The 26,995-nt window shown below is 42.2% G+C and overlaps 1 protein-coding gene across 4 annotated transcripts in view; it reads left to right on the plus strand.

Moving 5' to 3' along the window:
* Positions 1-26,995, plus strand: part of fam53c (family with sequence similarity 53 member C) — a 123,809-nt gene that overhangs the window by 62,304 nt on the left and 34,510 nt on the right. For all 4 annotated transcript variants that reach the window (XM_078231228.1, XM_078231232.1, XM_078231230.1 and 1 more), the window contains one exon: positions 14,553-15,373. In XM_078231228.1, coding sequence (XP_078087354.1) covers positions 14,553-15,373 — 821 coding nt within the window. The remainder of the gene's footprint in view (positions 1-14,552; positions 15,374-26,995) is intronic.

Genomic DNA, 26,995 nt, shown 5'->3' on the forward strand with positions numbered 1-26,995 from the left:
TCATATAAATCAGCACCTGCCTTTTCCCTTGAATAGTCAGCAATGTTGATCAAGCTAATCAAGTGACTGTTGGAGGTACATAAAATGATTGGGAGGGCATGGGTGGTGGAGAACACCCTAATTATTTTCTGATTTTCTTTTTTTCCCCTTTCATGAAAGCAGCAACTCTTGCACTCTGGAGGAAGTGGACACCCACCCTCCACCCCCACCTTTGTCCCTTGTCTTTGTACACAGTGAATTGTGCTGCGTGAGTGCTGGGGTAACTTGAGTTTGCAGAATTGATTTGGAAAGGATCATCACAGAAGAACTTGACTCACAGCAAAGTAATGATCAGGAATGGGAACCTGAATGATTTTTCTTCTTGAGCGGGAAGTGCAATTGTTTGCACCCAAAAAGAGGCCAGCAGTGAAACCTGAACCTATGCAAGAGCAATTTTATATTTTACTGTCTTTTGAAATTATATATCAGATCTAGAAATGAATACATTGCCTCTTCAGGGAAGCTAATATAGAATGAGGGACAGGGTCCCACCAGAATTAATGTAAGCCAATTACCAATAATGGAGAAAATAATACCAATTGAGGAGTCCCAAATCCCCAGGGCCATCTCAGGATTTTGAAGGAAGTGGGTGCAAACATTACAGATTCCCTAATCTTCCAAAATTCTCTGAATTCTGGAAATGTTCCTTTAGATTGGAAAATTGCACCAATTAAGAAAGCTGAAAGAAGGAAACAAAGAATTCCAGATTGGTTAGTGTAATGTACTATCAGTTATCGGAAAGTTAGTAGCTTCTATAATTAAGCCTGAACACATTGAATTTTCAGCTGATTAGAGAGAGCCAGTGTAGCTTTGTAAAGCATGGATCACATCTTTGGAAAGGTGACTGAGATGTTGGACAGAGTGGAATATCTATGAATGTTATTTATATGGGCAACCAGAATACTTTTGATAAAATCCCTCAGAAGGTCTAAAGTTGAAGCACATAGAATTGAGGGCAAATTATTGACCTAGTTAGATGATTTGCTAAGCAGTAGGAGACCGAATACATGTAATGGGCAGAGAGTTGGTGGGCCTCTAATTGCCATTCAGAGGAATTTGTACATGAATGACCAGAAGTTAACATGCAGGTGTCATAAGCATGCAGGTGTCGTAAGCACTTGGGAAGGTAAAGGTCTTTTATTGCAAGGGAAATGGAGTATAAGGTTAAGGAAGGCCCGCACAATTGTGTAGGACTTTGGTGAGAGCGCACTTGGAGGTATTGTGTACAGTTTAGTTTGCCTGACCTAAGGAAGGATTCACCATCTTGATTCTTGGGATCAGATGGCTGTCCAGTTATCCTCCAAGTGCGCTCTCACCAAAGTCCTACACAATTGTGCGGGCCTTCCTTAACCTTATACTCCATTTCCCTTGCAATAAAAGACCTTTACCTTCCCAAGTGCTTACGACACCTGCATGCTTATGACACCTGCATGTTAACTTCTGGTCATTCATGTACAAATTCCTCTCCATCTTAGGAGACTGAGGAGCAATCTCTTGAAATGTGTAAAATTCTGAGAATTGACAGGGTTGATAAGAGGCTGTTTTCCCCCCTGCTGCAGAGTATGGAACTAGGAGTAATCATCTCAGAATTAAAAAACACTTTGCCATTTTTAGGATTCAGGTGAGGAAATATTTCTTCACTAAGGTTTGTTAATCTTTGAAATTTTCCACTTCAGGGAGCTCTCAATAAGTATATTCATAGAATCAAAGAAGCCCTACAGTGCAGGTGGAGGCCATTCGGCCCATCAAGTCTGCACCGACCACACAATCTCACCCAGGCCCTATTCCCGTAACCCCACACATTTACCCTGCTAATCCCCTGACACTAGGGGGCAATTTAGCATGGCCAATCAACCTAACTCGCACATCTTTGGACTGTGGGAGGAAACCGCAGGAAACACACGCAGACACGGGGAGAATGTGTAAACTCCGCACAGACAGTGACCTGAGGCTGGAATTGAACCCGGGTCCCTGACACTGAGGCAGCAGTGCTAACTACTGTGCCGTCCAAGGCTAAGATTAATTGCTTTTATGGCACTAAGAGAATTGAGGGATATGGAGATTGGATGGGAAAGTAAAGTTGTTGTAAAAGTATAGCCATGATCTTGCTAATTGGGGGAGCAGGCTCATTGGGCTGTATGACCTACCACTCCTGTTTCTTATTTACACTTGATTGGTAGGATTTGATTAGTGGCATCCCACAGGGAATTGTTTTGAAACCTCAGCCATTTAATATATTTATTGACAACTTAAATTATGGAATTGTGAGCCCATATCCCAAGTTTCCCGATGATGGAAAGATGGGCAGTATTGTAGGCTGTGTAGGTGGAAGCATAAATCTATTAATAAATTAGGTAATTAGGCAAAACTGTAGCAAATGGATTTCAGTTTGGACAAGTGTGAGGTCACCACTTTAGGCCTAAAACGGAAAGATCAGAGTAGTTTCGAAATGGTGTAAAACAAGAAACAGTTGAGCTCCAAGAGAGACTTGGGAGTCCAGCTACGTAGATCTTTAAAATGTCATGAACGCATACAGAAATTCATCAAAAGCTCTAATGAAATTCTGGCCTTTTATATATCTGGAATCCAAGGGCATAGAAGTCATCCTTTAGCTGTAGAAAGTCCTGGTTGAATAATACCTGAAGTTCTGTGAACTGTTCTAGGCACCATACTTTCGGAAGGATTTATTGGTCTTGGAAGTAGTGCAATATAGACTTACTGGAATTGGGTCAAATTATGAGAGATTACACTGACTAGGGTTGTATTCACTGGAATTTCAAAGGTTCTGGGGCTATTTGATCAAACTTTTCAAGATATTAAGGGATCACAATTATTTTTGCTGTTTGGGGAATCGAGGCGCAAGGGGCACGGCTTAATAAATTAGATCCAGGCCTTTCAGAAGTAAATTTAGGAAATACTTCTACATGCAAAGTTTGGAACACTTCTGCAAACGATAGTGGATGCATGGTCGATCATTCATTTTAAATCCGAGACCAGTGCATTTCTTTCAACCAACGGCTAAGGAATATTGAGCAAAGGTAGGCATTTTGATTTGATTTACTGTTGTTATGTATTAGTATACAGTGAAAAGTATAGTTTCTTGCATGCTATGCAGACAAAGCATACCGTTCCTAGAGAAGGAAATGAGACAGTGCAGAATGTAATGTTACAGTTATAGCCAGGGCATGGAGAAAGATCCACACCCTAGATCCATTCAAAAGTCTGATGTATGAAGTTGAGTCACAGATCAGCTATGATCTCATTGAATGGTAACTGAGATTTTTGTTAGATAAGGGTATGGAGGGGTATAGATTGAAGATCAAACAACAACCGGCATTTAGAAAGCATCTTTCAACATAGTAAAATGTCCAGAGGTGCTTCATAGGTGAGTTATCTCACAATTTGGCAGGGACACATGTAAGGAAGTATTTGGACTGATAACCAAAAGCTTGGCCTGAGCCATAGGTTTTAAGGGCAGTCTTAAAACTGGTGCAAGAGAAGTGGACCTTGGGAGGAAATTCCAGGGCTTGTGGCCTGGGCAGCTGAAGTCACGGCTGTCAGTGGTGGAGCGATGAAATCGGGGGAATGTGCAGAAGGGCAGAATTTGAGAAGTGCAGAGATCTGAGGGTTGTAGGGCAGGAGGTGGTTAGGGATATAGGGAGGGGTGAGGCCATGGAAGAACCTAAATAAGGATGAAAATTTTAAAATGCAGACTTTTGCTGGGCCTTGAGGTCAGTTAATTCATCTAATTGAGTGAGTGAAGAGTCTCGAAGGACTGAATGGCTTGCTCCCTATATAATTGTTAGACAAAAACAAACACCACCTTCAGATCACTGGAAAAAAACAAGTATGCAAACTAGAACATCAAGTTCAGACGTGGCTTTCAAATCAATCACAATGGGATGGGGAGCTTTGGTATGATAAATCAAGCCACAAGAAGCACTCTGCACAGATGAGTGCTCTCACTCACCAGGAGGAGATGGAAGGGAAAAATGACACACACGCAAGACAATCACTGGCATGCACAACACAGCAAGTGAAACCTATAACTCACAGCGTCTCAGCTGGAGCCCTTTATGAAGTTGAACGTAAATAAAAATGATTTGTCAAATCCTGCAATGAACAAAAAGGTGACCAAAGAATCCAGAGTGAAGCATTGACTAGGCTTCTGGTTTCCACTGGCAACTATACAAAATTCCAGTTATCCGGCTGCACTGTTCACAGAAGTTTCATGATGCAAGAAGTTCTCATCTAATTGCAGTCTCTAACTTTGATGCCTTTTGTTGAAAGTAAACTTGAAGAACTGGATCTAATGAAGTTTTTTTTAAAAAAAATAATACAGCAGAACCTGGTCTCTGCTTGAGGAGTTATGAGTTCTAATGTTAATAGCTAATTTTATAACAAAACTACATGTGCATATTCTCTAATCTTTCAAAATAGCAGTCTGTACTCCACTGAATTCAACATCCTGCCAGCACCTATCACTTGCAGGTTATAACCCGTGTATTGCAATACTCGAGCCGAATTCAATTCGGGCAACAAGAGAAACCAGTTGAAGTTGGTCCCAACAACCTGAAACATAGAAACTAGAAGCAGGAGGAGGCCTTTCGGCCCTTTGAGCTTGCTCCGCCATTCATCATGACCATCGAATTCAATATCCTGATTTTTTTTTTCCCACCCACCCTTTCCTCCCATATCCCTTGATCCCTTTAGCCCCAAGAGCTATATCTAACTTTTTCTTGAAATCAGATGACATTTTAGCCTCGACTGCATTCTGTGGTAGTGAATTCCACACATTCACCCTCTGGATGAAGAAATTTCTCCTCGCCTCAGTTGTACAAGGTTTACCCCTTATCCTCAAACTATCACCCCTAGTTCTGGACTCCCCCACCATTGGGATTATTCTTTCTGAAACTACCCTGTCTAACCCTGTTAGAATTTTATAAGTTTCTGAGATTCCCCTCTCTCTCCTCAACTCCAGTGAATATAATCCTAGCCAATTTAGTCTCTCCTCATATGATAGACCTGCCATCCCAGGAATCAGCCTGGTAAACCCTCGCTGTACTCCCTCTATAGCAAGGACATCCTTCCTCAGATAAGGACACCAAAACTGCACACAACACTCCAGGGTGTGGCCTCACCAACGCTCTGTACAATTGCAGCAAAACGTTTCTATCCCGATCCTCTCATCCTCTCAATATGAAGGCCAACATACCATTTGCCGCCTTCACTGCCTGCTGTACCTGCGTGCTTACTTTCAGCGATTGATGCTCGAGGACTCCCAAGGTCTCGCTGAGTATCCATCTCTCTCAATTTACATCCATTCAAGTAATAATCTGTCTTCCTGTTATTGCTACCAAAGTGGATAACCTCACATTTATCCACATTATACTGCATCTGTCATGCAGTTACCCACAAGTTACGCTGAAACATCTCTGCATCTTCCTCACAGCTCACCCTCCCATCCAACTTTGTATCATCTGCAAATTTGGAGATAATGCATTCAGTTCCCTCTTCCAAATCATTAATATATAATGTGAACAGTTGGGGTCCTAGTACAGATCCCTACAAAATCTCACTAGCCACTGACTGCCAATCAGAAAAAGACCCATTTATGCCAACTCTTTGCTTCCTATGTGCTAACCAGCTTTCTATCCATATCACGACATTACCTACAATCCCATGTGTCTTAACTTTACATAGTAGTCTGTTATGTGAGACCTTATCAAAAGCCTTCTGAAAGCCTAAATAAACCACATCCACTTGTTTTCCTCTGTCAACTCTACTAGTTAAATCGTCAAAAAGTTCCAATAGATTCGTCAAGCATGATTTCCCTTTTGTAAATCCATGCTGTCTTTGATTATATCACTGCCTTCCAAATGCCGAGTATGAAATCCTTGATAATAACAACTTTCCCAGTACCAACGTTAGTCTATAGTTCTATGTTTTCTCTCTATCTCCCTTTGAATAGCGGGTTTACATTAGCTACCCTCCAATCTGTAGGAACTATTCCAGAGTCCAAAGAATTTTGGAAAATAACCACCAGTGTATTTACTATTTCCAGGGCCACTTCCTTAAGTACTCTGGGATGAAGATTATGAGGACTTGGACATTTATCCACCTTCAATCCCATCTATTTCCCCAAAACAGTTTCTCTACTAATGCTGATTTCCTTCTGCTCCTCACTAAAACATGTTTCTCTCAGCACTTCTGGCACATTATTTATGTCTTCCTTTGTGAAGACTGAAGCAAAGTATAAGAACATGATAGATATGTAAAACCCTAATGGCCATTTTATTTATTCTTGATGCATTTTTGTGCTGAAGGCAGATCAGCACTGTAGAATTGAATAGCATTTGCATCCAGTAACAAGGCATTTCAGAAGAGTGAAACTCTGCACTGCCTGTCCAGGAAAGGTTAGGTGGGGATGGTCTAGTCAGTCAAAAAGTGTTTCAATATTAACCTTGCTTGTTCTTGATTGCCTAGTGTGAACCTTAAACCCCACTTTTCCCTTAGCTGTGCGGTGTTGGATTCAATTGTAGCACCCAAACATTTGAGCAAATATAGAACCTAGATCATCTGCTTTCTATGCCCCAGCACCATCTGATGCATTTGCCCACTAATGCCATTGAGTCATTTGAATTTGTATAATGCTTTTTTTTTCTCTCTCGTGCAACTAAAAAGTGGTTTACATACTGAATTGTAGTGAGTATTAACAAAGGTGAATAGCCAGAGCTGTTGTTTGAGGGAGGAATGTTCACCAGGGTGCAGGAAGAAATCTCTACTCTATTTTCAGTACTGCCCTAGGGTCCTCCATCTTCTGAATCAGCAGAAAGAACAGACAGACAAGGGCTTAATTAAGATGTTCAAAAAGTGGCACCTTCGGAAATGAAACATTCCTCCAGTTGTGTTCAGTAATGAAGCATCAACTGAATTTATATGCTCCAATCCATGTACACACAGGAGCACTACTAGCTGAGCTAAGTTGAAACTGTAAAATCGTCATTATCCGTCATGCACAGAGATTGGGTCGTGCCAGTTAATAATACCAGTTAAGAGTTTCATTTACCAATGGAATATAGTGCAATACTTGTAGCATGAATTAATCTGCATGCACCCGGAGTAAAGAACCGTATTCTTTATACTTCTAATTATCAGCAGCATATAGCAGCCTAAATTAATAAATAATACAAGACACAGATAACATTTCTGGATAAGTTTTTAATTGCTCTGGTTGGTAAAGTGATGTTTCGTATTAGGGGAACATCAGAAATTCCTGTTAGTTGGAAATGTTGGTTGGTGGAGTGGTAGATAACAACACAAGTTTACTGTACTTTATTTTTAGTACATGTTAACTGACTTCCCAAATTTTGTAGTGCAAGAGCAATCGACTTTCCATAGACTGGTTGCTAATACCATGGCATAAAAACACTGGGTGTGGGGATGACTCAATAAAGTGATACTGCATTCTTTAATTCATGAAAATGTCAGATGTCATTGAAAGCTTTGAAACATAAGATGGCAGCAGTCAATACTTTTCCATTGCATTGATAACAATCAACCCCAACTTCCAGATTGTTTGGTACTGGCGCACTTCCAATTTGGGTGTGTCGAGATTAGCTGACATTTATTAACCAAATTCATCACTAAGTGGTTGTCGTCAATGGGACTAAATGAGGATTAGCTATCTGCAGGTCAAAATGCATTTATTCAAAAACAAATCTCCTCCAGTTTACTTCTCTCCTCTCTTGAAGCCACTAACAACTTACTGGGATATCGTTCCACAGGCAATGAGCACCCTCCAGTACCTCACCCAAGGGGTCAGTCTTCATATGTGGAGTATTGGTGAACCTTTTAATCACAGTGGCATCACAAGAATCCAATCCTGTCTTTTGTCAGATGTTCACACGAATCCACTTTCCAAAGAGATTGCCTAGAAAGCCATCATGAGAAGAAATCCTAGCTTATTTTATCCTCCTCAGCTTAAGAGGCTAATTGCTTTGAAGGGATCAAGCAGTTTAATGCATTGTAACCTGTTTCTCTTTGTAAGTTAAAGGTCATAGTTTGGAGTGAAAATTATTTTCAGACAGCAGTGCTGTGCTGTCAGACAGAGCAAGTGCTGTCGTGGAAAGAGGCCACTTGTGGGCATCCTGCATATCAGCTGAGGTTCCTGCACAAATGACACAGCATAGAATGCAGAAGGCAGATATTGTGTCACACGACCGGCGGTTCGTAGTTTGTTTCCTTTCAATATCTGCAAACAATGAAATTATTCTCTAATTTTGTCCTCTGACCATAAATATGCAATTGCTCTTCCGTTGTTAAAATCAGCAAGGATATCAGAAACATATTTCTGCAATGCAACCAAATTCCATGGATGGGCTTATTCACTATGCAATGCTGTGGATTGTTTGTGAATGATTGCTGCTTTTCTTCTTTCAGTTCTGTTGTCTTGCTCTCCCACTCATCCTCATAAGATGCCAGGGCCAGGCTGCGAAAATAGTGAAGGTATTACTTGCTCAACTGCCCAATCTGTTATGTGGCTGTGCACAGTGGTTGTGGATGCTGGAGAAAGATTGGAGTCAATTTGAAGATCACTTTCCTGGCCAGTGGATGGCCATTGGTTTGGTTTGCGGTTGGTCTGTTCCCTGTCCAGTCCCCAACACCTTTGTCTGGTATTTTTATCTTTGGGTCGCTACAAACGCCGAGATCCATGGAGACTTGGTTCTGCACCATTTCTACTGATGCCGAAGCCTTGATGCGTTTACCTCACCAGCTGCCATTCCTGTCCAGGTCCCAGCCACCTGCCTGACTTGCATAGTATCCTGAAGTGTGAACACCATGATAATTGTGATTGATTTATTATTGACACTTGGTAGCTGCCCTAAGCACTATGTATTAATACATTCATGTATTCACCAGAAGTGGCATCACAGGTTGCTAGCGTGGTAAACTGCTAGAGCGGCAAAGCAGCCATGTAGTGAACATCACTCTCAATAAAACTCAGTTACATTTAATCCTCCATGCTTCCCAACATCAATTCTCCAATATACAACATTAAAACTGGCGATGAAAATTTTAAGCAGCATTTGCTAGCCACCAGAAAGGAGGAAAATTCCAGGAAATGTCAGGAACAGAAGACTTGAAAGAGGAATTCTTCGTATGTACTCCAGACATAATGGGCAAGGTGGACGTGAGAAATGATCCTCCGCACAGTAATTAGAGTGCTCTGCTTAAAAAGAGGCCGAAGTTCACGTTGCCTTGTTTAAAAGGAAATAAATCAAGGTAGCTGCTGAAAACGGGTTGAAAGTTTGCATATGGGGGACTTCCATTGGTAAGAAAATGGCGGGAGTTTATGGCGTCATTGGACCCTTTGATGAAAATGTGGAGCGATGGAGTTCCTAGGGGAGGTGGGATGGGATGTTTAATCTCCTCCGAGGTTGAGTGCAACTGGAGAAGCCAGGCACTAGAACATATGGACAAGTTGTAGATATGATGCAAGCGCATTTTTCGCTGAAGCCTTTGGTAAATGCAGAGCACTTCAGATTGCACAAAATAAATCAAGATGATGGGGAGTCAATTGTGCAATTTGTGGTTTGTGCTAAAAAGACTGACATAATATTGGGAGTTTGGTGATGTGCTGAATGACACAATTTGGGACAGATTTGTCTGTGAAATGAAGCAATACAGAAAGTTTGCTAACCGAAAGTAGCCTTACTTTGAAAAAGGCCAAGGGAATTGCTGTTGCAATGGAGCTGGCTGCAAAAGAAGCTCAGCAGCTCAGTTTGTGTACTCAATTGGCTGAATCGATCGATACCTAAGTATTGTGAAACTCATATATGTCACTGATTTGTGAAGTCAGGGCATTCAGCTGCGGAAAGCTGGTGTAAGGATATAGTATGCCGAAGCTGTGGGGGGAGAAGAGGACAAACAGCATGCCTGTTGAAAAAGCAAGTTACAAGCAAAAATAATCAAGAAAAAAAGCAAAACAGCATGTAAACGGAACAAAAGAAGTGTGCATGCTGTGCAAAAGGGTCTAGAGAAACGAGGCAACTCACAGTCTGAAGATGAATAGTCAATGTGCTAGCCACTGTTGGTGAATAGATATTGGGTCACTCCACTGCTGGATGGACAGCCAGTAAGGATGGAAGTTGACACTAGGACAGCAGTCTCACTCATGCCAGAGACTATATATAAGGAAAAACATATTTCCTTGAAAGCTGCAAGAATAGTGTTGAAGACAAACAGGTGAAATGGTTCCACTGACGGGCTGCATTGAAGTAGCTGTGCAACTTGGACAAACAGCAAATTTGGCTCAACATGTAGTAAAGGGCAATTATCCAGCATCGATTGGTCAAACGTGGTTAGAAAAGATTTGACTGAACTGGGCCAAAGACAACTTGATGACTAATGAATCGGGCTTTACAAAGACTATAAAGAAGTACACTGTTGTGTTTGATGGAGAGCTGGGGAGTTTGAAAGACATCAGTTAAATTGAAGATTAAAGCAAAATGCTTGAAGGTGAGGTTGGTACCCTATGCTATCAGGCTGAAAGTGGAGGCTGACTTGGAACGACTTGTGAAGACTGGAGTCTTGGATCCTGTCCGCATCAGTGAATGCCCTACACCAATAATACCTGTCATCAAGAAGGATGGATCTATCGATTTGTGGAGACTTCAAAGTCATCCTAAATCCAGTATTATGAGTGGAACTTTACGCATTACCCTACATCAATGACCTAATTGTGGGATTGACAGGAGGCCAACATGTTAGCAAAATTGACCTAAGCCAAGCTTTCTTATAGATGAATGTAGACCAGAAGTCATAGGAACTTCTGGCAATCATGACATATTGCCGTTTGGTGTCACAGCTGTTCCTGCATTGTTTTAAAGGGCAATGGATCAGATCCTGAGTGGACAGTGGAGTCCAGTGTTATCTAGGTGACATCCTGGCCACTGAAAGAGACGAAGAGGCACACCTTCGGAATTTGGATGTCACTCTTCAAAGATTAGAAGACTGGACTGAGAGACTATAAGGACAAGTGAGTTTTTCCAATCCTCCGTTGAGTATTTGGGACATGTCCCAAATACCACGGGTCTTCACAAATCTCTTTTGGAGGTCAAGGCTATTGCAGAGACATCTGCACCTCAGAACATTGTTGAACCACTATGAAAGATTTATTCAAATTTGGCAACCATTTTAAAACCATTGCATAATCTCTTGTATCTGAACAAGAGGTGGAAGTGGTCGGTCAGATCAATGCAATAACGCTTTCATCAAGCCAAAGAAGCGTAGCTCAAATCTGAAGTCAATAGCATTTTGACCATACTGTACCCCAACAGTTAGTGTATGATGCATCCCCTTATGGTGTTCCCATTTCTTTTGTATCTTGAACATCAAGGAAGGCTGAAAGTAAAATTGAAAGGAAAGCATGAAAGATTATCTTTGGAGTGAAGAAATTCCATTAAATCCTATACAGAAGAAAATCACACTATTGGAGGACCATTGTCCATTAACTACCATTTTTGGACCTCTCACGGCAATCACGTCACTGGCAGCAAATCGAATGCAGAGGTGGGCATTGTTACTGTCTGCACATAATTATACCAACACATATCGACAATCACATCCACATTGTAATGTGGATGGACTTTCAAGATTACCGCCAACAAGTAGTTAGTCAGCTAGTAGCTTGTCAAACTACTTAAGCAGAAGTATCTTCTACTTTGAACTAGTAGATAGTACACCAGTCACTCTGAACAACTGAGTAAGTACACTTGGAGTGATCTGATGCTCTCAGAAGTAATGGAAATGGTATTACGAAGTAAGAAGTCAGAACTAACACCTGACTTGAAACCATGTTCCTGTAGAAAATTAGAGCTGTCTGTACAGTCAGGATGGGGACTCTTGATTATTCCACCACCATTGAGAAGATTGGTGTTAGACAAGTTGCATGAAGGCCATTGCAGAATTGTACGCATGAAAGAAAAAGTCAGAGGTTATTGGTGGTTATCTGATGGCCTTGATTGGAAGCGGAAATTGAAGAGAAAATTGGAACACGTTCTTCATGTGCGAAGGTAAGAAACCTGCCACCCTTAGCATCTTTAGAAATGGCCAGCAAAGGCTTGGCAACAAGTGCATGTAGAATTTCTGGGACCTTTTGAAGAACGTTTGTTCTTCGTAACGGTCGATGCTCATTCAAAGTGGCTAGAAGTCGCTATAATGAAATCTACTTCATCAGAAAAGACTTTGAGTGGCAAGGAGAAGTCTTTAGTAGGTTTGGATGCTATGATCAATTGGTAAGTGACGATGAATCTCAATTTGTCTCCCAAGAATTCGAAAGTTTTTTTAGAAAGGGAATGGTATTCGACATATTAAGTCTGCACCGTACCGTCCTGCTAAGAACAGACTAGCAGAACATTTTGTCCAAACCATGAAGCATACATTGAAAGCAACCAGGGAACAACATTCACTGTTCAAATGTCTTAACCAATTCCTGCTAATGTATAGGAATACGCACATTCAATGACAAACCCTTCCTGCACTATACTAAGAGACAACTACGTTCGGCATTTGACTTGTTGAAATCTCTGAAAACGAAATAAATCATTCCACAGCAACAATAAGGACAGAGAACGGTGGAAAAGCAAAACATCGCGTCTTCCACCAAGGGCAAGGAGGTTTGACTAGGAATTACTCCACAGGAGAGAAATGGGTTCCTTCCGTAATCCTTGCACAGACTGGACCTGTCTCGCATACCGTCCAAGCCAGAGATGATGGAGGAGGCATGTGGACCAGTTGTTGGCAGGAAGAACCGAGCTGCTGGAAATGGAACCTGCTGAAAATCCAGGTCCAACTGTACAAAGTCCTGACCTGAATCTTCTTGTAACCCTGACAATGACAGACACGGTTGAGAAAAGGAACACCTCACCTGTAGACCAAACAATGCTGACGCTATTCAAGTTAACCACTAATGACATTTGTTCAAAAATGAAAATGCCAGAGGTTACAACCAGTGCAAAGAAGATGCCAGAAATTCGCCATCAATCATTGAGAGTGGTGACCTTCCGACGACCATCTGATTTATTGATTATTTATGGATTATTGTTTATATTGCACTTATTTGAATTTGTTGAGGACGTTCAATTTAAAAGGGGAGGAAATGTTATGCAATGATGTTGATTCTTGGGAGCAACAGTAAGCACTGTGCATTAATATATTCATGTATTCGCCAGAAATGATGTCACTGGCACAGGGAACTGCCAGAGAAGAAGCAACCATGTAGTGAACACCACCCTGTAAATAAAGTTCAGTTATTTTTAACCCTCCATGTTTCTGAGCGTAAATTCTCCAATATACAACAATAATGAGTTGCATGCATCCTCGACTCTGAAGAACAAGGTGGCTAGTCAGGACAGCAAGGGCAGTCAGCACGGAAGGGTAACCTGAGACACGCAGATTTGGGTTGGAAGATGACAGCCATCTTGCATCCAAGAGAATTTAATCTGGGACAACAGCTGGCTTTAATGCGCTACCTCCGTAGCTAAACTGGGATAGAGAGAGCTTTGCAACTGCATGGATTGAAAGTTAAGTCCCCTCAAAGCCCACAAAAAACCCCAAACATAGAAAGTCAGTATGCTCACTAACTGATCAATTGCTGAATCCTCCAAATGTGGTGGATGTATTTGAATTGTCCAGGCTTGCATGTTTCATGTGACTTGTTCATTTCCCATCCCTTATTTGTGATTAGTGTGTAGTATTCTTGAGCTCTGATAGTGGCCTCCTACTAGTGACCACTTTCCCAGGTGATGCCACTCATTCTCATCACCATACTTGATTTCTACTATTTACTTGGTTATCACAGTCAACGCACTGGCCAACTTCATAAACACAATTCCCTTCTGCATGAGCAAATCATTTCAGTGGGAGAACTGTTTTATTACCTATTGCTACTTGGCTTCCATATTAATTTCCTGGTAAGTTGCAAAATATGTCTATGCATTCCTCTGAAGCTTAATGCAGAAAGTGTTTTTATTAGTGCTATTTTAACCTCCTCCAAGTTGATCTTTGCTGGGCAGCCTGGGATAATTTGCTATATGAGGGGGAGGGGAGTGACGGTCACAGGAGAATATAAATGTCCCCTCAGCCACTCACTTCTAGGCTTTAATTGATAAGTCAAACACACAAGGTGGCTCCAGGTTCTATTCCTAGTCCAAGCTACGTGAGCTCATTTCAGCTGGGATACTAGCGAAGATGCTACAGTTGGTCACCTTGTTGGGAAAAGGAAAATTTAGCTTGGGCTTCTGCTCCCAATTGTTGTCGAGTGATCTTTGCCCAGCGATATGGATGTTCGATTATAACGTGATTAGACTTGGTTATCTTTCATTGATGCAATACCATGGAGCCCTTGGCCCATTGAGTGGTACCTTCAGGAGATCTGTGCTGCAATGCTTTGTTGATGCTTTAATGCTATATTTGTGTTACTGAATGTCTTTTCCATTATACCTTTGCAGAGGAAAGGAAGTGGAATGTATTTGACACTTCAAATGCTGAATTACCAGTGAATATGGGGTTCCCTTCACTTGCAAGCTACAACCTAAGCAGCATCAACTCCTCCAGTCAGAACAAATCCTTATGGACAGGTCAGGCAACAAGTACGTGGATGGGTCATATGACCAGCACGTCAGTGGGGAATTTAAGTGACTTGCAGTTCTCTGAGAGTTTTGCCTCACTGCCAGATCCACCGACCAAGAGACACTGTCGATCACTCTCTGTGCCAGAGGACCTGTCGCGCTGCAGGTCTCTGTGGAAACCAGTCGGCTCCAAGGTCTGGACTCCTGTCAAACGGCGCTGCAACAGTGGTGGAAATTCAGGTGTACAGCTCAGTAACTCGACTCAGCGCCCCACCAGCCTTGGCCTCCAGCAACTTCCCAACTCCGGCCATTACTCAAACACCAGCAGTTTCACATTTTCCAGTCTCACGACATCTCCCGAATCCCCGTTGCCATGGATGCTGTCACCCAACAACCATTCCACAGATATCGGCGAGAGAACGTTTTTGGGCGTGCAGTGCATTTTGCCCGAGCAGTGCACATTCATCCCTCAAAGGCGCTTCTCACTCTCACCAGTGCACATTCGCGAGGCAGCAAGATGCCTGCTGTCAGCCAAAAGCACACCCTCCTCCACTCCAGAGATGAACCGGCGGCAGCAGGGCCTGTTGCGGAGTCATTCCCAGCCCTGCGACTTAAACGAACGCAAGTGTGGTATAAAACGGAGGCATGATGAGGATGTCCGATGGACAAGGCCTACCTTGGACTTCTTCAAAATGAACCAGGTATGTGCTGGTGTGTAGGAACCAATTGATCGGTTAGTCCACAGGCAAACAACTAACAATGTGAGTACGCCTGTTAAGGATCTGGGTTCAGGCCTAGATTTAAACATGAAAATGCATCCCCCCACCCCAATATAAAGGTAACAAGTTTCTAATAGCAAAGGCAAAGCCAAACTTCAGTGTCATCGTGCCTCTCAACAACTTCTGATCTTTATGGTTTCTGGAGTTTTTAAACATTATAGATTCTATGTCATCAAACTGACTGCGCTAAACATTATGCATTTCGTAAACTGCCTTCAGAAAAGACTTCCTGTGCATCTAAATTGGTAAAGTAAGGGAGGAGGGATGTGAAATGGATTTAACAGCCCATCTCCTATCCCTCCATAATTTATTCTGGCCAAGTGCTGGTGTTCATTTTCAGCTCTGTAATAGGAAAGGTGGTAACAAACTGACTCAATCAGTGCTTCACACCAGCCTTCCTAAAGTGCTTCAAGAATTTGAATACTAATATAGAGTTTGACAAGTAGATCTTCCAAGATGTTACAGGAAGTTTAGAGCCTGAAGTAACCTTTTCATTGTGTTTTCATTTCTTCCCTCTTTTCTATCTCTTCTTCTGTTCCCAAATGGGGTACAGACTTTCGCCTCCCCTGTTCTACCTTCTTTCCATTGTGTGCAGGAAGTGCCAAGTGGATGCTGGGAAACTCTGAAATAAAATGTGCCTTGAATTTCAGAAAGCTTCTGATAAAGTTCCATCTGCGACTATACACACGCTCAAAACAATGTGCATCCTCGGTTTTAATTTATGAGGTGAATATGAAATTAGCTCAAAGGGAGGAAGCAGTGGGTACTAGCTGAAGGAGTGATGTTGGGATTAGGAGATGTACCCAGTGGAGGACCTCCTGGATTGCTGCTGGAGTCGTTACTGTTGATCTAAATCTCAAAGTTCGACCCATTGCTTAGAAAGTGAACTGGCATCATTTTGAAAATGCCAGAAGTCAAAGTGTGTTCTAGACTTTAGAATTGAGCCCATTAGTTCTGAATATTGTAGTCAGGGGTTGTTTCTCTAGGTTGTGAACAGTCATTTACTTCAGTTGAATCTGCACTTTCAATTGGTGCTGTAACGTGATGCTCATGTGGTTTTTGTTTGCAGGAGAATATTCTATATAAAGATTACCTTGGGCCAATACAAAACCATAATAAGCAGCATGTTTGTGATGAAGCTTGTTTAAGCCAAGTCTAGCAACATGTCTAAGTACACCAGTGACTGCATTTACAGAATTTGAAATTACCACAGATGTGGCTTTAAATAAATCTCTAAATTGCCATTTGAAACCTGTTTTTTAAAAAGAAACAAAATTCTTTGCAGATAATGTATAACAAAGTGTGGCCTTGGTGTTTTTAAAGATACTGGCACTGTTAAGTCACAAAATTAAGTCATGAAGCTTCTGCAAGAGCTCTTGAGGACCTGTATCAGTTAGCACTGCAATTACAATTAATTTCCTTTTACAACAACAAACAAGTCCTCCAAAATAGTTTGTGAGACGCATGGGTACGGAAATGAGGATGCTGTGGTGTTATGATGGATATCCTGTACTATATGACTTTTTCGTTGTGTTTGGTTTTATGGTATTCATAGTGATGCCAGGGCTGGCACAATAATCATACAGCCAGTTCTAACTTGCCCAAACCCAGGTTTACTTTGGCATAGATCAATTGTTAGAAATCAAGACCGTGCTTAAAGCAAAGTACTGCGGATGCTGGAATCTGAAACAAAAACAGAAAATACTGGAAAACGTCAGCAGGTCTGACAGCATCTGTGGAGAGAGAAAATAGTACCAACGTTTCGAGTCTGGATGACCTTCTGACGAAGGCTCTATTTTCTCTCCACAGGTGCTATCAGACCTGCTAAGATTTTCCAGCATTTTCTGTTTCTGATCAAGACTGTGCTGCCTGATTCCTCCAACGTGTAACTCCAAACACTCTTCCTCCGCCAGCCCTGTCCACAGCCTTATTCAGCTACTGAATGGATTAGTGCTCAATAAAAGCTTTGAACTGTTGTACAATACACGACATGTCCTGACTTGGACCATTATCTTTTGTAAGGGTTTATATAAAATGTTACCATGGACGCTCTATTTGCATAGCATGTTGCCCCTGGGTCTCCAGCAGGTTCCTGCTTTAATTTGGCTTGTACGGTTCTGTACATTACAGAAAGTTCAGGCAGTTTATGTAGGGGAGCTATTACAACTTGCAATTGATTTTATTTAAAAAAAACAACATAATCGAGGGAAACATAAGGGCAGCTGGTGCATGGGAAGACTATCACCTCCCAAGTTCTCCAAATCATCATCAATCTGACTTGGGTATTTATCCCTGGTCCTTCATTGGCGCTGGGTCAAAATCCCGAAACTCCCTAGTTAACAGCTGTATGATAGGTGTATCTTCAACGAACTGCAGGAGTTTCTGAATCTTCTCATCATCTCAGAAATCATTAAGAATAGGCAGCTAATACTGGCCTTGCCACATTCTGAAGAATTCATTCTTTTAAAATGCAATTAATGATTAAGATCCCCACTCTCAACAACTTGTATTTATATAGCATGTTTAAAATCACAAGCATCCCAATGCACTTCATAGGAGCATTATCAAACAAAATGTATCAAGCCATGTAAGGAAATAATAGAACCAGTGATTTGTCAGCTGCTACTCTGTTGGTAGCACTCTCCTCTGAGTCAGGAGGTCTGGGTTCCAGTCCCTTGTGGAGATGCCGGCGTTGGACTGGGGTAAACACAGTAACAGTTTTAACAACACCAGGTTAAAGTCCAGGTTTATTTGGTAGCAAATACCATTAGCTTTCGGAGCACTGCTCCTTCATCTGACGAAGGAGCAGCGCTCCGAAAGCTAATGGTATTTGCTACCAAATAAACCTGTTGGACTTTAACCTGGTGTTGTTAAAACTGTTCCAGTCCCTTTCCAGGGCTCGAACTCAAAAACCAAGGCTGACGCTGGAGGTTACACTTTTTTCAAGCAAGACATTGAACTACAACCCCTATCAGCTTGCTGCTGTGACTGCAGAAGAACCCATGGCACTATTTTGAAAAAGCAGGCGAGTTATCTCCATTGTCCTGGCCAATATATATCCCTCAATCAAAATCACTAAAAACAGATTATCTTATTAGGTGCTAACAGGAGTAGGCCATTTGATCCCCTCCCCCCTCCCCAAATGGTCATTACATCACTGTTTTGTGGGTATGTATTTCCTGCATTACAATGGTGCTAAAACATCATAAAGTACTTCATTGGCTGTAAAACACAGGTGTTTAGTGATTCTGAAAAGTGGTATTTAATGTGAGACTTTCTTTTCTTCCCTTTATATAATCAAAAGCGTGGTCAAAAATGTAGGCTTTAATGACTGGCTTAACGAGTTTAGGGAGGGAATTCTGGATCTTAGGATCTTGGCAGCTGAAGCATCATTAAGATCAGGGATGCTCAAGAGGTGAGAATTGAAGAAGTGCAGTTGTCTCTGAAGTTTGTAAGGCTGGAGGAGATTGCAGAAATAAGGAGGAGTGAGGGCATGAAAGAACTTGAAAACAAAGATAAGAATTTTAAAATTAAGACATTGCTGAACCAGAACATGCTTAACCAGAAACCTGTATGTCATCGAACACAGGGCTGCTGGATGAGAATCACACCAGCAGCTTATGGTTATTAATTGGGTGGAGTTTGCCATTCACTTGGAGTCTGAGTTGCTGTGGTAACATGCATTTTTACATGCATGCTGTAGTCTGGAACCGTGGGTAGTGATAGTCGCAGCCCTTATTTTCCTTCCATCACATCCCTGTCCAGGAACCTCTCCTGCTCTTACCTGCTGCCATTGGCATGTGTTGGAAGGATTTGCAGGTGACACTCAACCTACCATGTTACAGCCTTGGACATCAGGTCCTGGGGTGGGGCTCGAACCGGGAGCTTCTAGCTCACGAAGGCTGGGATGCTGTTCACTGCGCCACGAGACATTATTAAATGGGAGATTCTGCAAATGTAAATTGTGCAGATGGTGATGCATATTAAAGAGGCAGCCTACTTGCAAAATTAGGAATATACTAGATTTCAGTGCATGAGGTGAGGGATCCAGGCGTACTAGGCCAATTTTGTTTGCGTATTTGAGAAAATGACTTGTCCCTGGGACATCTGCTGATTTAGCCCAGTGCAAGGCATGCTTTTGGAGGAGAAAATGCAAATGCCTCCTGTCTCCTAGCCTGCATATGGACAACCCATACCTACGTGTTTAATCAATGTGCTGTGATTGAGGCTTTGTGCTTGGTGAGGCATGTAAACGGCAAGTGCTACCTATGCAGAGTAACAGTAGCAGAAAGAACCATTTTCATTCTCATGAAAGGAACTGTGTACTCAAGTCAATGCCATTGTACACTTTTTAAAAAATTGTGATAGGCTTTCTCATTCAGCTGCATTATAAATTCTTCAAATATTTTTGTAACCTCTTTTTAACCTAATTTTATAAGTGGTTCTTTGCATGCTATTTCCACCCACCCTCCTCTGATAATGCCAAATATATTTAAAAGTTACAAACAGGAAGCCAATGCCTCTCTGCTTCATGCACCCACTTCCCTTAATTAGAAGAGAACTTATTCTACTTATCACACTTTTTCCATTATCATAAATGTTGACTCGTACATTATGTAAGGTACCAGAATTGCAGTGTGAAAAGCCAGCAGCATGGTGTCAACTAAGCTGAAACCACAGCTCTCCAACACTTGTGTGAAAGCAATCAGCTTCACCAGATTATCCACAAACCAGCAGACTCGAGTCTTCTGAATCGAAACTCACTTCTGAACCATTCTGTTGTATGAGAGTCAATTCCATGTAATCTTTGCCTCACGATGATGGTATATTCAAAACTCTATTAACGAGAAGGCGGTTTCTGTCCATGTCGATGTTGAGAGCACAATTCCACATTGTTGATCACACGTGATGAACTATGTGCCATGTTTCATGATGTAAATAACTTGGAACTAAATGCAGCTTGTTTAAAAGATATCACATTCCTGGCTGCTGATACTAAGCTAATTTTTTTTTTACTTGATATCATTCCTTCTCAAACTGCACCCTCTTCTTCGCCCTGCCCCACGATTTTAAAAAAATGTCTTCCATTGTATTCTTGTAGCTGTATGGGGGTGGAATAAAGTTTTATTATGAAGTGTGAAAGTTAAGCTGAAAGTAAGATTTTATCTTTGTTGATTTTTTAAAAATTCTAACTCTTAAGAGAAAATCAGATGTGTCTAGTGTACAAAGCTTCAAACTGAAGCTAATGCTAAGTTGAAGTAGGGGACTGCTGAATTATACAGGACTGAAAAAAGATGCTTGACAGGCGAGGCATAGAGTTTGCTCGCAAAAACACAAAGAACAATGAAAAGTACAGCATGTGAACAGGCCCTTCGGCCCTCCAAGCCCAGGCTGATCATTATGCCCTATCTAAACTAAAGAAAACCTTCTCCCCTTACTCGGTCCGTATCCCTCTATTCCCTCCCTATTCATGTACCCATTCAGATGCCTCTTAAATGTTGCTAATGTGCCTGCTTCCACCACCACCTCTGGCAGCACATTCCCCGCACATCTCCCTTAAACTTCCCCCTTGAACCTGTGCCCCATTGCAATTGATACTTCCACCCTGGGAAAAAGCCTCTGACTATCCACCCTGTCTATTCCCCTCATAATTGTGTAGATCTCGTATCAGGTCTCCCATCAGCCTCCATCTTTCCAGTGAAAACAATCCTAGTTTATTCAACCTCTCCTCAGTCAACATCGTGGAGACCAGGCAACATCCTGGTGAACCTTCCTTGCACTCTCTCCAAAGCTTCCACATCCTTCTGATAGTGTGACGACCAGAACTTCATGTTATACTCCAAATGTGGCCTAACCAATAGATGCAACATGATTTTGCAACTCCTGTACTCAATGCTGCAGCTGATGAAGGCAAGCATGGCATATGCCTTCTTAATCACCTTGGCCACGCGCGTAGGGAACTGTGGACCTGCATGCCCAGATCCCTCTGTATATTAATGTTCCTAAGGGTTCTGCCGTTTACTGTATAATTCACACCTAAATTTGATCCTCCAAAATGCATTACTTTGCATTTGTCTGGATTAAACTCCATCTGCCATTTCTGTGTCCAAGTCTTCAATCTGTCTGTACCCTGTTGTATCCTCTGGCAATCCCCAGCACTGTCAGCAACTCCACTAATCTTTGTTTCATCTGCAAACTTACTAATCAGACCACCCACATTTTCCTGCAGATCTTTTACATATACGATAAACAACCAAGGCCCCAGCACTGATCCCTGCAGAACACCACTAGCTGCAGATCTCCATTCTGAAAAACACCCTCCCACTGCTACGCCCTGTTTTTATGACCAAGCCAGTTCTGTATCCATCTAGCCAACCCACCCTGAATCCCATGTGATTTTAGTTTTTGTACCAGTGTGCCATGTGGGACCTTGTCAAGCGCCTACTGAAGTCCATATAAACTACATCCACAGCCCTTCTTCACTCATCAATTTTCTTTGTCACCTCCTCAAAAACCTCTAAATCAAGTTGGTGAGACATGACGTTCCCTGTTGAAAACCACGCTGCCTGTCACTAACTAGTTCGTTTTCTTCTAAATGTGCATATATCCTGTCCCTCAGTATCTTCTCCAAAAGCTTCCCCACCACAGACGTCAGGTCACCGGTCTATAATTTCCTGGATTATCCCTGCTTCCTTAAATCAGGGAACAACATTGGTTATTCTCCTGTCCTCTGGAACCTCGCCTATGGTCACAAAGGTGTGAAGGTATCCATTAAGGCCCCAGCTGTTTCTTCCTTTGCCTCCCGCAGTAACCTGGAATAGATCCCATCCAGGGATTTGTCTACCTTAATGCAATTTAGGATACCCACCACTTCCTCCTTTCAGAGACAAAGGACACCAGGAAACTGCATTTGGGTACCTTAGAAAAAAAAGGACTCCAGTCGGCTGTTCAAAAAGCCCAGATTATTATTGTGTCTGTCCTGACTGGAACAGTTTATTTCAGTCTGAACCTGATTTGAACAAACATCGCAAAATTCCTAACCAAATCAGAAGATAAACCTGTTGAGGCCTGGGAGATGGCTGGAAACAGTCATGGTATGTGAAGGATGGCTGATATTTGAAGGATACAAATCCAAAGAATGAAGACTCCACAAGGTGGGTAATCTGTTTTTCCCCATCATGGGAGTGAGTGGGAGGTGATCTGCTTCAACTGCTTTGCACAGTACTTGGTTTAGTAACTAAGCTCTGATAAGGGCCATGGTATTATTTAGCTTGGGAGAAACCAGATTCCTTCATAATTGATGTGGTTGTGGTTCACTGTTCTTAAGCTTCTGATTCTGTCTGTAGCAATGACTCTAAAGACAAAATTACTTGTGCTAATTATTCCAAAAATATACAAACAAGTTTTGGAACCTAGCCTGACTCTTGGTGTGGCATGCCAGGCTGTGGTATGGTTTCTTTAGGGTAGACACTGGTTTTCTTGTTTTCCTGGAGTGACTCAAAAAATGTCACTCCTTCCTTTAACCCTTTGAATGCTTTGAAATCTGGTGATTCTCCAGTGAGCAGAATTCTGCCTTCCTTTCAGAGGCACAAGTTCATGACTCCACATATTGCAGGGAGCATGGCAGCACGGTGGCACAGTGGTTAGCACTGCTGCCTCAGTGCCAGGGACCCGGTTCGATTTTGGCCTTGAATGGCTGATTGGAGTTTGCATGTTCTCCCTGTGTCTGCGTGTGTTTCCTTTGGATGCTCCAGTTTCCTCCCACACTGCAAAGATGTGTGGGTTAGGTGGGTTAGCCATGGTTTAAAAAAAGAATGTGTAGGTTGATGGGGATAGGGCAGAGGGGAGAGCCTGGGTGGGATACTCTTTTGGAGGGTCGGTGCAAACTTGATGGGCCAGATGGCCTCTTTCTGCAGTATAGGGATTCTATGATTTTTATGATCCTATATGGGTGAATAAATGGAATTCGGGTGTTCTGGTACTCTTATGGCTCCTGTGATTTCCTGAAAGTTGCTGATTTTAGTTATGCCAGCAAGAGAGGACAAAATGGAAGCAGGAACTTGGCTGAATGCTGTGGTGAATCCCTTAATGCTGCACATCTTTTACTTGCAGTTTGGCCTTTGTATGGCTCCAGAAGGAAAGGGAGAAAGTTAACTGCCTTGCCCTTGGGCAGTATGCCTGGTGATGAATACCATTGTTCTTCATTCTTTCCTGAATAAATCTCTGATAGGCACTTTGGCACTCTTGTATGAGTAACAAATTAGAAAAAGTACTTGAGTCTCCAATGGTCCAGATCAATTTACAGTATTCCTCTCTCTCCCTCACATTTATTTTAAGAGAATTTACATTAAAGGATTAAGTTCAATATCAGGAGAGGCCCTTCCTCAAAGAGTGACTCAGCCTCAACTCTGCTCTGGTCTCTGTGTTTGAAGCTATTCGGACATCTTGATGGTAGGAGTACCACAGTTGACTTCTGTCCCTGGTTAGGAAGGGAAAAATCTGCCAGGGTTTCCGGTGGATAGAAAATGTCACTGACAGTATTCTCTCTTATGTCATAACTTTTGAGAGCTGGCCTCTTGGGTTGATCAACCAAGTTGGAAGTGTGATGTCTTGGAGGCCACATTTTCAAGTGTGTTGCAATGGATTTGTATCAAATTAAGTAACAATATAATTTTGTTTAGTAAGTTTTCACGGTTGTAAGGATTTCAAGGTTGTAATCTCTTGAGATCAAGTGCTTGTTATAAACAGCCTCACCTTTGTAATTCCTCTAATAATTGACTCATGAGTAATTCTTCTCTTGGTATTTTCATGTTTGGAACGAGGAAATGTGTATCCCCCTTTTTTGCATGTCTCTGTTTTCCGCCCAGTGTAATTTGTCCTCCTGACAAGTGACGCAGTTCAGTTTGTCTACGGTCCTAGCCGGTGCAGCTCTGCATAGCTGATGTAGCAGGATGTGTGCTCATGCAATGCATGGTGATGTTTTCTGCCTGTCAGTATCCTCTTTCTCTGTTGCAGCATGGTAAACACCCTCTTCCTGGAACAACAGATCTGAATATGAATGTCAGGAGTGGGTGTCAAAAGTGGGATCCCTTTAGAGAGAGAGTGCCCTTGGGCTCTAACTGTTGCAGCATGGTAAATTTGGATGTCTTACAGATGGCCCCTTGTCAAAGGCTTTTTGGAAATCTAAATAAATCACATCCACTGGTTCTCCTTTATCTAATTTCCTTGTTACCTTCTCAAGAACTCTTAACAGATTTGTCAGACATGACCTCCCCTTGATGAAGCCGTGTTGATTCCGTCCTATTTTATCATGCATTTCCAAGTACTCCACGATCTCATCTTTAATAATGGATTCTAAAATCTTGCCAATGACTGAAGTCAGGCCAACTGGCCTATAATTTCCTCTGCTGCCTCCCTCTCTCCCTTAAATAGTGGTGTTACATTAGCTATTTTCCAGTCCTTTGGGGACCCTCTCTGCCTCCAGTGATTCCTGAAAGATCCCCACCAATGCCTCCACAATTTCCTCAGCTATCTCTTTTAGAACCCTGGGGTGTAGACCATCCAGTCCAGGTGATTTATCCACCTTCAGACCTTTCAGTTTCCACAGAACCTTCTCCTTGGTAATGACCACTACACTCACCTGTGCCCCCTGATTCTCCTGGAGCTCTGTCATCCCACTGGTGTCTTCCACCGTGAAGAATGATGCAAAGTAACTATTCAGTTCCTCTACCATTGTTTTGTTTCCTATTATTTCTTTTCCAGCCTCCTTTTCCTCTGGTACAATGTCTATTTTTGCCTCTTATCTTTTATATATTGAAAAAAACTCTTCCTATCTTCTTTTATATTACTAGCTAGCTTGCACTCATATTTCATCATCTCCCCCCTTATTGCTTTTTTAGTTGTCCTCTACTTGCTTTTAAAGGCTTCCCAATCCTCTGGCTTCCCACTAATCCATGCCACTTTGTATACTTTTTCTTTTGCTTTTATGCTGTCCTTGACTTCCCTCATCAGCCATGGATGCCTCGTCCTCCCCTCAGCATGTTTCCTCCTCCTTGGGATGAATTTCTGTTGTGCCTCCCGAATAACCCCCAAAAACTCCTGCCATTGCTGTTCCACTGTCTTCCCTGCTAGGCCCCCTTTCCAATCAACTCTGGCCAGCTTCTCCTTCATGTCTTTGTAGTTACCTTTATTTAATTGTAATACTGTTACATCTGATTCCAGCTTCTCCCTCTCAAACTGCAGGGTAAATTCTATCATATTGTAGTCACTGCTCCCTAAGGGTTCCTTCACCTTAAGTTCCCTGATCAAGTCTGCCTCATTACACATCACCAAATCCAGAATTGTCTGTTCCCTAGTAGGCTCTGTCACAAGCTACTCCAAGAAACCATCTCTCAGACATTCCACAAATTCCTTTTCTTGGGATCCACTACCTACCTGATTTTCCCAGTCCACCTGCATATTGAAGTCCCCATGATTATTGTAATATTGCCTTTTTTTATATGCCTTTTCTATCTCCTGATTTTTTTTCTGTCCCACTTCCTGACCACTTTTAGGGAGACTACATAATTCCCAGCGGGGTATTTATATCTTTGCAATTCTTCAACTCTACCCACAGAGATTCTATGCCTTCTGATTCTATATCGCTTCTTGCTATGGACTTAACTTCATTCCTTACTAACAATGCTACCATGCCTCCTTTGTCCTTCTGACAGGACACAATATCCTTGATTATTTAGATCCCAACCCTGATCCCTTTGCAGCCATGTCTCTGATGCCTGCAACATCGTACCGGCCAATTTCAATGTGCGCAACAAGCTCATTTATCTTGTTCCGTATACTGCGTGCACTCGCCAGGACTCTGGCCCCAACATGATTCGGATGAAGACTGTCCCATCGGAACATGTCCCCTCTTCCCCAATAGTGGTGCCAATGTCCCATGAATTCAAACCCATTCCTCCCACACCAATCTTTGAGCCACACATTTACCTCCTCAATCTTATTGACGCTGTGCCACTTAGCTCGTGGCTCAGGTAGTAATCCAGAGATTATTACCTTTTTGGTTCTGCTTTTTAATTTAGTTCCTAGGTGTTCATACTCTCTTAGTAGAACCTTTGTTCCTGTTCTACCTATGTCATTGGTACCTACGTGGACCACAACAGCTGGATCTTTACCTTCCCACTCCAAGTTCCTCTGCAGTCAAGATGAGATATCCTGAACCTGAGCACCAGGCATGCAATACAATCTTCAGGATTCTCAATCCTGGTCATAGAGAACAGTGTCAATGCCCCTAACTATTACCATCCCCAATTATGACTGCATTTCTTTTTTATCCCCCCACTTGAACAGCTCTCTGTACCATGGTGCAGTGTCAGTTTGCTCATCCTCCCTGCAGTACCCATTCCCATCCACACAGGGAGCAAGAATCTCGAACCTGTTTCCACCCAACTCCAAAAGCACTCCTCACAGCCAAGCAGCACTCACCGTGCAGGCTGGCAGCACTTACTGGCCTCTGTTTTTATAGGTTTCTACCTACAATACCCTGGA

Source organism: Mustelus asterias, chromosome 16, assembly GCF_964213995.1.
Source record: "Mustelus asterias chromosome 16, sMusAst1.hap1.1, whole genome shotgun sequence".
NCBI lineage: Eukaryota > Metazoa > Chordata > Chondrichthyes > Carcharhiniformes > Triakidae > Mustelus > Mustelus asterias.